Source organism: Nicotiana tomentosiformis, chromosome 12 (genome assembly GCF_000390325.3).
Source record: "Nicotiana tomentosiformis chromosome 12, ASM39032v3, whole genome shotgun sequence".
NCBI classification, from domain to species: Eukaryota; Viridiplantae; Streptophyta; class Magnoliopsida; order Solanales; family Solanaceae; genus Nicotiana; species Nicotiana tomentosiformis.
In genome coordinates, this window is record NC_090823.1 from 86,484,439 (window position 1) to 86,498,683 (window position 14,245).

Sequence of the window (14,245 nt, forward strand, 5' to 3'; positions counted from 1 at the left end):
TAGGAGAGGATTGTTACGGACATTGGGTGTAGCCTCCTTTACCTGTATGACTTTGGTATCAATTAATGTCTAAATCTTATCCTTCAAAGTACGACACTCATCAATAGTATGACCTATCATGCCTGAGTGATAGGCACATGTCTTATTTGGGTTAATCCACAGGGAAGAGTTTTCCATAGCAACAGTGGAAATTAGAATGACATAACCTGTAACCTTTAGCCTCTCGTATAGTTGGTTTATGGGTTCAGCAATTGGAGTGTATTGTCTGGGTGGTCTGCAGTCGAAATTTGGTCTTGGTGTTTGGTAATTTTGGCGGGCTAGTGGCGAGTGGTAGTATGCTAGTTGGTTGTTATTGGTATGGTAAGTGGCGGCAGGTTGTTGATATCTGGGATGTGAAGGTTGATATATGTGTGGAGGTATTTGGTATGTGATAAGAGACTTTGGAACTTGGGCTACCATTACTGCACCCACTTCTTTCTTCTTGGAGATACCTCCTGACTGCAAAGCTTTATTTGTGGCTTGGAGAGCTTCAAAGTTTGTCACCATTCCGCTTTTGGTCCCTTCTTCTATTCTTTCTCCCAACTTGATGATGTCAGAAAATTTATGGTTTTCAATAACCATCAACCTTTCATAGTATTGTGGGTCTTGAGCTCAGATGAAGAACTTATTCATTTGTTCTTCTTCAAGTGCCGGCCTTACTTTTGCGGCTTCAGACCTCCATCGAGTAGCATACTCGCGGAAGGTTTTTGTTGGTTTCTAATTGAGATTTTGAATGTAGAAAATGTCAGGTGCGTTTTCTATGTTAAACCTGAATAGATCCATGAAATCGGACACCATGCTCACCCAATTAACCCACTTCTTTGGGTTCTGACCGATGTACCAAGACAGAGCATCTCTAGTGAGGCTCCTTATGAACAACTTCATATGGATTCGTTCATCTTTTCCAACTCCTACCAACTTGTCACAATATGTTCTTAGATGCACCTTCGGAACACCAGTTCTATCGAACATTTCGAACTTAGGAGGTTTGTAACCCTCTGGCAGTTCTACATCTGGCTGAATACACAAATCCTCATAATTCAAACCCCCAATGCCTTTTCCACCTTCGACACTTTGAATTCTACCAGTAAGCTTCTTGAGTTCTTCCCCTATGTTCTTGATGAGCATGTCTTTCTCGGCGGATTCGGGTATATCTAAGGTCCGTTGTGGGGTATGGGGCAAAGTTTCAACATATATGGGATTGCTTTGATGGACTCCTGGAATCTGGGGGTAATGGTGGTCATTGATTGAGTTTTGGGGATCAGGGGTAGGCTGTGGTACATTCAGAGGAGTGTGATAAGTAGTGGTTTGTGGATATTGAGTTAGATGGTGATGGTGTTGTGGAGGGGTAGGTACTGGTGGAGGGTTGTGGTTCTGAGGAGGTGTGGCATATTGATGTGGTGTGGGAAGATTTGGTGGTGGGTCTTGTATGTTTTGGGGAGGTACCTGGTTTTGGGCATTTGTGTTTTCTTGGTTGATATCAGGGGCGTTTAGGGTGAGGGAGAGGTTTGCCAAGTTCCGGACCTGCTCAAGCTCCCCTTGTAGCTCCAATATTTTTTGTTCCAGACGTAGGACCAAATCATTCTATGCTGGCGTACTCTGGTCATCTGAAATTTCAACGTTCTCTGCATTGTCTTTTCTGATACCGCTTAAATCACCCATTTTTCCTTTCCCTTTGCTTTTGCCTTTAGGATTACTTGGTGGAGGAGGAGGTGGAGGACCTCTGGATTTAGTATGATATGAGGATGATGCCAGTATGCACGAACCAACCTTGGGGAATGGGAATAATCAAAAGAAAGAAAAACAAAAGGTAACCAAGTCAGTAAGGAATATTAAAAGAGTGTTTGCGATATTAAAACATGTTTCACAAAGTCAGGTAATAATTCGCGTCCTAATTTGGGGACCTCATTGGGCCCGAGGTAGGCCTAAGCAACATATAGACTTGGAGACAACTGATGTCAATAATTGCGTCATCTCATTACTGCAAAAATGAGTCAAATCCTTACTAAAACGACAATAATAAGAAAGATACTAATGGCATTTGCCTTATTACATTCGAAATCTAAAGCTAATCTAAAAGGCAGTAAAGAACATCATTTCCTAATCTACTTGGTCCCAGAAGGACCTTCCCCATTCTTGGCTCTCTTGACTCCATCAATCAGATTCCCTAGGTCATGCATATCCAACAACAGGTAAGCCTTTGCTAAATGACCCCCTTCATTTCCATTCGTGTTCTAACAATTTGAAAGCCTCTTTCTCATCTTTCCCTCAAGCTTCATCAACCCTTACTCCAAATTTTTTAATCTTTCTGTTGATTTAGTGGCAGTTTCCCTCCATTTGTTGATTGCTTCCATATCCACTTTGTGTTGTTCCAAATGACTAGCTTTAGACTTGAAAGCCCTCTTACGCAGCATCCTATACTTGACTTGTGCTTCAGCAGCAGCATCTATAACCCTATTTTTCAGATTAATCCTTGGCTTGACATGTCCCGCTATATCATCTACCAACAATAATGGGTAGAAGTATACATGGCCGGCATGATACTTGTCTGGCTCGATAGTATCTTTCTCCACAATGACCTTTTGATTCAACATATGTTGTGCCTCGAACTTGAACGGAATGATGTTCCCTTTAAAATCGGCTTTGTATTGGACCATGTTGGAAACCTTCTTTCCCCATTACCCTTATAGGAGCATAAGGATAGATTCCTCTTAACCCGATCAGAACTAGATGAGTAGTTTCTCTTGACCTGATGATGAACTCGCTGCTAGGGAACCATTCGAACATCCAATGTAGCTTTTCGTCAGTCAAATTGCTGAAAAGATGCACCCAGCTCACAGCACTTCCAGGTTGCGCAAACCTATCTAGGATAAATGTCATTCTTTTTGGATGATGGTAGGCTATGTATTCATTCAATGGTCTTCGCAGAAGCTCTTAATGATATTTACCTCTCTGGAAATGTTCCAATAACCAAACCTGCATCAACAAATTACAGCCCTCAAAGTGTCCATACCCATGCTTGCATCGATCTAGAGCGCGGTACATTTCGGCCAAGATCATGGGGATGATAGTGTAAGTTTGTCCCTCAATTCCTTTCATTAGAGTCCTAGCGACCATGGCTAAGCGAGTGTGGATCCTTCCCCCTTTCATCGGAAATATCAGCAACCCCAAAAAACAGACAATGAACACAAAAACTCGACGGTGTGTCCAACCCAAGGAAGTAATGGCAAGTTCATCATGGTGAAGGCGATATGACTTGCTATGCCCATAACATTCATAAAGGAATTCAAATGGGATGTATGACTTCTTCAAACAAAGCAACTCATCATTTTTCTTGAAACCTAGCATTTTCAGAAAATCGCGAGGGGTGTGATTCTATGGCACTAATAACCCTAGACTATCCCACGTCAGCTTAGCGAAACCTCCTATTTCCTCTAAGAGAGGAGTCATTTCTATGTTACCGAAGCGGAAGACAACTTTTTTCTCATCCCAAAACATAGTGGCAGCCTCAATCAATATCCTATTTGGCCGAATGTCCAATAAGGAAGGTAAATTACCAAGGATATTTTTCACATGATTCTTGTCACTAGGTGAAAGGTTCTTCCACTAATCAAGCAGCAAAGGTGGGATATTTTGGACCATGCCGAACCTGGGGACTTCGTGTTTCATTTTCTGCAAACAAATAGAGTTAGCCCTTTCCCCCACCAGATTCGACTATTTACACACTAATGATCAACATATTGGCCTATTTTCTCCAAGTAATGCACATAACGTGATTGTGTCCATTGGGATTGTGGAAATCCCGTCGGACTTTGGACAAGGCTTATCTTAGCGGGCTATAACATTAGCAACGTTCTAACCCGTACTAGGTTTAACATGATGCATGTACATTTAATGTTGGAGTGAGGTTTCTAGAATGGCCTAGACTGGTACTCCCAAGTGGACAACTTGAGAGGGAAAGGTACGGGACCGTCGACTGCACCGCTGATCGACTAGTCTACCGCAAATAAGCCTTTCTGATTTAAAAGGGTAATTTTGGAAGAGTGCGGACACTCATCAAGCGCCACTATGTTGATAATTGGCATGAGTGGAGTATGATGTGGAGCATGCTTTATACAGAGATAATAACACATTGCCAAGTATTTGCATGTAAAAAGCGGTAAATACAGTATTAAGGTGAAACATGAAAAATATAAAATAAAGACAAAGGAAGAAGTTAGTCCGTGGAATATATGCGAGAATGTAATAAAGCAAACAAGGGAGTAGGGACGGGAGAGACATGATGTAGCAATCTTTAAACAAATGAAGAGCAGTTTAGAGCAAATAGAGGTGAATAGGAAAGAGATATGCATGTTATAACCAATCTAAGCAAAGGAAGGTGGAGCAGGAAAGGGATGTGCATATTACAACGAATTTATACAAATAAAAGGAAAATGGGAGATAGATGTGCATGTAGTAGCAAATAAAAACGGAAAAGGGAAGCGTATTTATATTAAAGAAGACTAATCCATATAAGCCAAATTCGTTATGGTAAGAGCCTAAGTGTAAGTTCTCCAGCTGAGTCGTCGTGTTGTCGCGCCCTATTTTCTTCGCGAAAAGCGGGCTTCGACGTGTGACGACTCTTTTAAAGGAAGATATTAAAAGAGAAGAGTCGCCACCTAACAATTTTTAAGGTACGTTAGGGCACCTATTTGCATATAACTCTGTTTTAACTAGTCAATGCCACCAAAGATCAGGTAAGGGCTCAAGTTACCTCAAAGAGAAGGTGTTAGGCACTCCTCGAGGTCCACAACTGTAGGTCTCGACTGAACTTAAATTATATGGATTAGTCTATGTGATCAGGTAAGCAAAGAGAGTACAAAATCTAAGAATGTTATTACAAAGAAATCTTGAATAGGGAGGTACAACTATTCTACCATATTTGTGAAGATGACCATCATGCACCTTTGGAATGTGGTTGGTGCATTGCATAGGCCAAACAACATTCTTCAAAAGGCATAGATGCCATGCGGACAGGTGAACAGCATTTTCTCTCTATCCTCTAGGGAAATAGAGATTTGGTCATACCCCTGAGTATCCATTCAGGAAGCAAAAATGGGACCTCCCCACCAATCTATCTAGCATATGATCAATGAATGGTCGTAGAAAATGGTCTTTTCGGGTGACCTTGTTCAATCTTCTGTAATCCATACAGAATTTCCATCCTGTGACTGTTCTTGTTGAGATCAACTCATTGTTCTCATTTTGCGCTACCGTCATTCCACCCTTCTTTGGCACACACTGAACTGGGTTGACCCAGTTGTTGTCAGATATAGGGAAGATGATTCCCACATCTAACCACTTGATCACTTCTTTCTTTACCACTTATTTCATGTTGGGGTTCAACCTTTTTTGATGTTCTCTGGAAGGTTTGTGCCCATCTTCCAGTAGAATCTTATGCATACAAAATATTGGACCGATACCCTTTATGTCTATAATGGTCCACCCAATTGCAATCTTTCTCTCCTTCAAAACCTGCAAAAGTTGTTATACATGCACATCTAACAAACCAGATGAGATAATAACAGGTAATGTCGAACTAGGCCCTAAGAAAGCATACTTAAGGTGAGACTATAATGGTTTTAGCTCCACCTGTGGTGGCTCTTCAATTGATAGCTTAGATGGAGGGGTCTTTCTTTCTTTTAAGTGTAAAGGCTTGAATTCGAGCTCTCTTTTCCAGTATCCTTGGCCTTCAAGGGACAAAACCCACTCCTCCAAGTCCTCACAATCTACCTCTTCTAAGTTCATCAGGTAGGCTAGGATGGGGTCTTTTGCATTCAGTGCCTCATCTTCCTCCTTCATAATCACATCCACAACTTCAATCAGAGAGTAATTAGCAAACTCACTGGGTCACCTCATAGACTTTTGCTCATTGAACGTTATTTCTTCATCGTTCAGTCTCATCTTTAGCTCCCTAGTTTCATAATCAATCAGAGTTCTCCCTGTGGCCAAGAACGGCCTTCCCAAAGTTATGGGAATCTTTTCAATAACCTGGCAGTCCAAAGTGACAAAATCTGTCGGAAACACAAATTTTCCAACCTACACAAGTACATCATCAAGTATACCTGATGGCTTTTTCACCGTTCAGTCAGCTAGCTATAGTAACATGGATGTGGATCTTTCATTTCCAATGCCTAACCTTTTATAGATAGACAAGGGCATCATGTTTATGCCCTCCCCCAAATTACACAATGCTTTAGCAAAAGCATAGTTGCTTATGGTGCACGGAATTGTGAAACTCCCTAGGTCGGATAGCTTCTCAGCTATGGATCCTGTCACGATAGCACTACAGGTCTGAGTCAGTGTAACAGTTGCCAAGTCTTGAAAGTTGAACTTGCGAGACATCAAGTCCTTCATCATTTTTGAATAACCGGGCATCTCCCTCAAGGCACCAATCAATGGGATGTTCACCTGAATCTGCTTCAACATCTCCATGAATTTCTTATATTGCTCATCCTTCTGATATTTGGCCAACCTGTGCAGGAAGTCGCTTCTTTCTTGTGGCTTAAGTTAGATCCCGATCAAACACTTTTTTTAATGCCTTCTCTTGCACTCTCTTAATCTCCTTTGCAACCTCATTTTATTTGTTTAGTTCCTCTTAGTCTGGATGCACTCTTACTTCTATTAGCTCAGTTGACTCATCTACCTCAATTGGTACTGGAACAAGTATCTCAGTTGGTCGGCTCTAGCGAGCAATTTCTTACTCTAGATCAAGATCTCTACCATTTCTCAGACTTACAACCATCATCTGCTTTGGGCCCTGCTCCTTCGGATTGATATGTGTGTCTACAGGTAATGTCCCTGGAGGACGATTATTAACAGCCATGGATATCTGCCCTAACTAAACCTCAATGCCCTTGATTGCTGAGTCATGTAATACTACCTTTTCTTGCAACTGGTGGACCCTTTCTTCCATCTTCCCACTAGACCCAATGAGCAGTTGCAGCATTCCATTAATTTCGAACAACTCGTCATCTTGTCTCTCTATCTGTTGTTGTTGAGGTTGTTGATAACCTAACTGATGATTCTGCTGATTGTATCCATGTTGCCTTTGATACGGTACAACTTGACCCTGTGGTCATATAGTTCCAAGATTATTATTGTTATTGTTGTACTGCTAATGTGATGGTCTATACTGGTGATTTTGTTGTCCCCAATTCTGCCCACCTTGTCTCTGTCCCCCAAAGTTGCTCACATAGTTCTGATTCTCTTGGTAGTTCAGGCCGTCACTTTCACCACTTCACGAGCACGCATATGATTGGTTTATGCATGGTGTGCATAATCCTCTATTAGTAGTATCAACAATGTGTACATGTTTTTGGCTTGATTTATCAATCTTCTCGGTGAGGATAGTCATTTGAGTCATCAGAGTGGCCATATTCTTGGCTATGGAGTTGTTCGGGTCCAGCGCTACTGAGTGAACCACAGGGGTGATTGCGGTGTCTCTTGTCATCCATCATGAGATTTGAGCCATTTTATCAAGTAGAACCTTACACTCTTTGAATGATTTTCTCAAACATGCTCCACCTGTTGAAGCATCAATGTTGGCTTTCAAGCTGTCTGTCAATCCCATGTAAAACATTTGTTCCAACATCTGACCCGGAATTCCATTGTGTGGACACTTAACCAGCATCCCTTTGAATCTCTCCCACATCTCTTGCAATGTTTCCACTGGTTTCTGCCTGAAGCTCAATATCTCATCAACTTGCTTGGCAGTCTTATTGGGCGGGTAGAATTTGTTCAAAAAATGCTTGATTAATTCCTCCCGAGTAGTGATGGAGTTTATGGGGAGTGAATTAAGCCAAGTCTGAGACTTTCCTGTCACTGAGAATGGAAACAACAACACCAACAACAACCTGATTGCTTTCGGTGTCACATTTGATTGCCTTTTCATGACACAAATCGATAGGAAATTTTTCAGATGCTGATGTGGATCTTCAATATAAGACCCCAAGAACAGTCCCTTGTTCTGCAACAAATGTAGCATGTTTTTTGTGATTTGAAATGATTTCGCTTGTATCTGAGGGACTGAAATTGCGGTTGCCAGATTTTTAGTTATGGGACCCAATCATATAAGGCTGCTTCTGGCACAAGAGGTGACACACCCTAATTGTTTGGGTCATTCCTATTACTTCTATTGTTTTGATTGTCTATGACATCACCCATGTCTAATTCACTTTGTTCTCTTGGGTGTTGTTGTCGTCTATCTTTCCTGTTCGCACGATTTATTACCTTGAAAGCTTTCTCAGGATCCGGTAATGCTTCGTACAATTCACCAGTTCTTGAGGAGTTTCTAAGTATGCACCTGTAATGCACAAGACAACAAACGTTAGAGTTTCGATGTAATGAAACTAAAGTCAAGAAAGTTGATTGAACTAAGAATCCTAGCAATTCTTCTTTCTATAATTAATAACACCGTTAAATCGCCGGTAATGGTGCCAGAATTTGATCATGCCCAACTATGCCTCCTAAGAGGTCTAGCGGTCGTTGCAAATATAATCCGATTTACAAGTCCGGAGTCGAAAACCACGAGAAATTAACCTACTAATCACAACCACTAATTTCGCAAGAATTCAAGTAATCAACCTTACAAAATATTGAATGATGAGTTGATTGTTTACTAACTACAAGCAAGGTAATTAAAAAGCTGTAATTTTATTACTAGCGAAGAAAATGTTGTAGACAAGATTGGAAAAGTCTAGGGTTTTGATTTCCCCAATTGTCGGAATCTCCCCTGCTACATTTCCTATAAATTCGTCCATTTATTCTCTACCGATCGTGAGTACTTTGAGTGTCGTAGCTCTCTCTAGAGCAACTACCACAATTTACTAGATGTATTCTCTCGAACTACGCTAGCTAGCACTAATTCACAGCTCACTACGATCGCACCAAGGTTTCGTTATCTCTAATCTCGCCTTTAGACCCTCCATATTGATCTCTCAAATACGTTAGGAGTAGTGTTGTTCAACAACTACCTAAATGCGTAATCTCTCTCGAGCAGTACACACTAAATAGGCATAGTCAATTGAGGGGACTTCAACCAACAACAATAATAATATAGTTGAACAAGTAGAGAAAGGTAAATGGCAAATTTATATTAAACGTGGTGAAAAAATCATCCTTCAATAAGTTCCATCAAACCCTAGATGAGAATTTAGCTACTCATTGTTGTTTGCACAAATATAAGACTATAATTCATAGCAATTCAAAATAGGAAGAAAGAGAAAACAAAACATGAAGTTGAATCCTTCTCCTTGCTCCAAGCGTATTCTTGCCTCTTCCAAAGTTTGCTCTCCTCAAAAAGTAGCTAACTCTCATATTTATATGATTTAGGTTTAGTTGGGCCGAATTTGGCTTCTCCTAATTCGGGTTGGAAAAGCTAAATTTTTTTGCTCCGGTCCCAGTCTGGCGAAGTGAACCTCGCTTTGTTGTCCGGGACTTTTCTCTTCAGCTCTTTTTTCACCAATTTTCTCCCATTTGATCCTTTTCCGTGCATGTTTGTTCCTACACATAAGAAACATGTAATGGGCATATTTTCACTTCAAAAGCGGTGTGAACTCATGCAACTCACACATTAAGTAACACACAAACACACTCAAAACATGCACTTTTCACCGTTTATCAAATCCCAATTATTTATTTGAGCATAACCTCGATAGTTAAAGTACTTCCATGAAATGGAAAACTTCGGACCCTAGTGTGTGAATTAGGCTAACAATGAAGGAGATGGCACGAACTAGTACTATGTCTAAATGCATGAGAACAACCCGGCAATAAAAGAATATCATGTGATGACAATTTCATCTAAGAGTAGCTCCACAATAAAAGAAATCATATAATGATAAAAGTGATAACAACTCCAAATAAAAGCATATAAGAGCAACCTCGACAAGTAAAGAGTGTGACATGTAATGACAACTTGAAATAAAGCATGTGATAGTATACATGACGAATAAAATATATAACATGTGCTAGCAATTCCAAATAAGTACATAAAAGAAGCCTAAGAGGCTAGACTGGTCAATTTCCACATATAAGCCCGAGTACATACTCGTCATCTCGCGTATACGGCTTTCACATGATACAAATAGCACAAATGACTCAAATCCTAAGGGGTAATTCCCCCACACAAAGTTAGGCAAGACACTTACCTCAAAGAAGCTAGATCGATATTCTAAAATGACCTTCTCGTGTGAAACAACTTTCGGACGGCTCAAATCTAGCCTAAATAACTTAATAATATAAATAAAAACTATAGGAAATAATTTCGGATAATAAAGCTTCGATCTTTAATAAAAACTAAAAAGTCAACCCAAAAGGTCAACCCTATGATCGCACCTTGGAACCCGACAAAATTTATAAAATCCGAACTTACATTCCGATACGAGTCCAACCATACCAAAATTATCCAATTTCGACATCGAATCGTCATTCAAATCATCATTTTATATTTTTGAAAGTTTTCACAAAATTCCCATTTTTTCCCAACTCAAACCTCTAATTTAATGATAGAAAAAAAAAAAGATGGAATCATAAAATTAAATTAAATTCGGGTAAAGAACACTTACCCCAAACCAACACGTGCAAAATCCCTCAAACATTGCTCAAATCTGAGGACTACCACTCAAGATATGATAAAAATGGCTAAACACTCCAAATAGAGTTATTATATTCTGCCTAGTGAATTATACATCATGATCGCAGGACATCCTTCACGATCGCGAAGAGAAAAAAACCTTCAGTTGCCAAAACGTTCTTTGCTCCAAAAATTGATCACGTCCAAAACACACCTCAAAAGAGATAGGAAACGGTCGTTTGCAATAATAGAAATCCAACTAAGAGTCAGGGTCGAATCCACAGGAAGCTAAGATGGGGGTTAGGGATATATATTTCATTGTGAGTGATTGAATTATCTAGATTACACTTCCACACAAAGATTTATTTTTTATTTCTAATTTTACTCTATTGATTGCAAAATAAAGGAAGAAGACGACAGAAAATTGTTCTTAAGGTTTTTTCAAATGGATTAAAAGCTTAAGGGGTTGTGACTATTACCTAGGTGTTTGCCTAATGGGATAAAGACTTTAATGCTTGTTTCGTTGATTGGGGTGTATTATAGCTATCAACTCTAATTTACCCACTCAGTACCTCTTGGTCAAAGAGTGGTTTTGCCCAATTTAGCTTTCTCAAGACCAAATGGGTATCACCCAAAACAGTTGATAAGAGCTCAAGTCGGGTTATGGCTATCTCTAGGTTGAACCCTTTAATTGGGTTAATCAATCTCTCAATTGACCCATTTTTTTATTGGCTAAGTTATCCTAGACTAAGTCTCTCTTTCTCAAGTAGAGACTAGTCAAATAGGCATGAACTAATGCTTGCAACCATTAATTCCACAATTAAAGCATGAACAAAGCTAAATACCCAATCATAAACAAGTACTAAATTAGATACCCATAAGGTTTACACACTAGGGTTGGGTCACAATCCTAGTAGAAATCTAACTACTCATAATTAGGTTTGAAGAAAATAGAGAAGAAGAACTAATTAAACTCATAGTGGAAGCTAAAAATGATTAAGTCTATTCTAAATACACCAAAGCAAAGTAAAAACTTCCTAAAATAGAAAAGAAAAATGGCTACAGCAACTTCAGAGGTTTAAACTTGACCTAATTTTATGAAACTTGTCTATTTATACAAGGCTGAAAATCTCGGACAAAAATGCCCATCGGGAGGTTCTACGGCCGCACAATTCCATGTGTGGTCCGCAGATTTCTTCATCTAGAAGGAGCTGGAGTTCTGCGGTCGCACAATTCTGAATTGCGGCCGCACATTTTTAGACTGCGGCCGCAAGGCAACTATTCTGTGGTCCGCAGATTTAGGACTGCGGCAGCACAATTCACTGGGGCTCTGGATTTGGTCTTTTTGCATACTCTCTAATCTTCAACTCTTAGCCCAGCTTTGTAGCCCGTACAATTCATGTGCGGTCCGCAATGTGCGCAAATGTCTGCTACTTTTCCTTCTTTGTTTGCGGCCGCAGATGGAATTCTGCGGCCCGCAATTTCTTCTGCTGCCGCAGAATTCCTTTTGCGGACCGCACATTTGTGCTTCCGCGGCCTTTATTATCTTGTACTTCGGACTACTCCTTTTTGAGTCGAGTTTCATCTCGGGAGACCAACTTTCAGCATTCCTACAATTTTGCATAATTTTATTAGTTTTGGGAATATAATCCAATGTATTTAGACTGAAACAAAAGGTAAGAGGCGCTAATAAGCAGTCAAAATCCCCACTTATCAGAACGCGACATAAAGGTCATGAACGCGGTGACCAAGATCATCAGACTTTATGCAAACGCGTCTATGTACTCGCAAACGCGAAGAGAAATAATGCCTGATGCCCTTCCTACTTTACCTATGCGCTATCGCGGACCACTGTATGCGAACGCGAAGACAAAAGTCTTCCAACCTTCGCGAACGCGATCTCCTATTCACGAACGCGAAGAATAATTACTGCATGCCTCCAAATTAGACTACATGAACGCGATGAAGAAAAACCAGATAACGGAACCATCATTCCAAAACATAATAAAAATGGTCCGTGTCCCATCCAAAACACATCTGGGGTCCCCGAGACCCCGTCCAAACATACCAATAAGTTCCATAACATAACGCAGACCTGCTCGAGGCCTCAACTCACATCAAACAATATCAAAACTATGAATCACACCTCAAATCGAACTTAATGAACTTTCAACTTCTACAACCCGCGCTGAATCATATCAAATCAATCTGGAATGACGTTAAATTTTACATGCAAGTCCCAAATGACATAACTAGGTAATACAACTTTTAGAATCTCAATCGGAGGCCGATATCAACAAAGTCAACTCCCGGTCAAACCTCTTAACTTTCCAAGCCTTCAACTTTTCAACTTTTGCCAAAATGCATCAAATTAACCTGCGGACCTCCAAATCCGTACATATGCCTGAGTCCAAAATCACCATACGAAGCTATTGAAAATATCAAAACACTCTTCTGGAGTAGTCTACACAAAGTCAAACTCTGGTCAACCCTTTTCACTTAAACTTCTAAAATAAGAATCATCCTTCCAAATCAATCCCGAATCATTTGAAATCCAAACTCGACCACACACGTCATAATACATAATACGAATCTGGTCGAGACCTTACACCACCGAACGGGATGCGACCGATCGGGTCGTTATAACTATCAACCAACACTACCACCAGCCACTATCCAGTCAACCACAACTATCATTGTTAGTCATCATCACCACTAACTACCATATAATTTTTAAAAGTATTTTATTAATATTGGATTATATTATTTAGTACTATTTGATTTAAATTTATACTTATTAGTTTTTGAATAAAGACAAGTTTTACACAATCAAATGTAGAGAAAACAATAGTCTTAGTTATTCAATATTCAGATCTTAGTACAATATCTTAATATTCAAATGTGTATTCAGATTCAGACATTCTAATCTTAATACACATATTAATATACAGATGTATATTCAAATTCAGACATTTATTCAAATTCAGACGTCTTAATGTTAATAAAAACAAATGAGGCTTAATTGAATTCCTCTATTGAAAATTTTCCGCCTTTAATCAGCGGACTTGGAATCGATTTATATAAATGAATCAATACTAATAACAAACCTAGTATATTTTTATAAGTGGGGTATGAGGAAGATATATGTACGCAAACCTTACCCCTACCTTTAAAAAGGCAGAGAGGTTATTTCCAGTAGACTCTTGGCTTGGGAAAGATAAAGGGAAGGGGCAATGACAATGACAAGGTAACCAATCAGAAATCAAGTGAACACAAAACTAACTCTAGGTAGTGCAATTAGAAAATCGAAGCAAAGGCAACAACAAGTAATAGCAGAAGTCTAGAAATATAAAAATACACGAAAGACACTAAGTGATGTACTAAAACGTATGTAACAAACAATGACAACACTAGGCTACCTAACCCTCTACCATAATCCTCAACATTCACCCCTTCTTATTCATGTTCATGTCCTCAGTAAGTTGGAGCAACGCCATATCATGCCTAATCACCTCTCTCCAATACTTTTTTGGCCTGCCTCTACCTCTTCGTTGGTCCTCCAAGGCCAACCTCTCACACCTCATCACTGGT

At 39.8% G+C, this 14,245-nt stretch overlaps 1 protein-coding gene across 1 annotated transcript; it reads right to left on the bottom strand.

Annotated features, from left to right (window-relative positions):
* Nucleotides 1–651: 651 nt before the first annotated feature.
* LOC138902978 (uncharacterized) lies at nt 652–1,167 on the bottom strand. The gene is made up of 2 exons (XM_070190885.1): nt 844–1,167; nt 652–756 (listed from the first exon to the last, which is right to left on the bottom strand). The coding sequence occupies exons 1-2, from the start codon at nt 1,165–1,167 to the stop codon at nt 652–654; spliced, it is 429 nt and encodes a 142-aa protein (XP_070046986.1).
* Between the last annotated feature and the right edge of the window lie 13,078 nt (nt 1,168–14,245).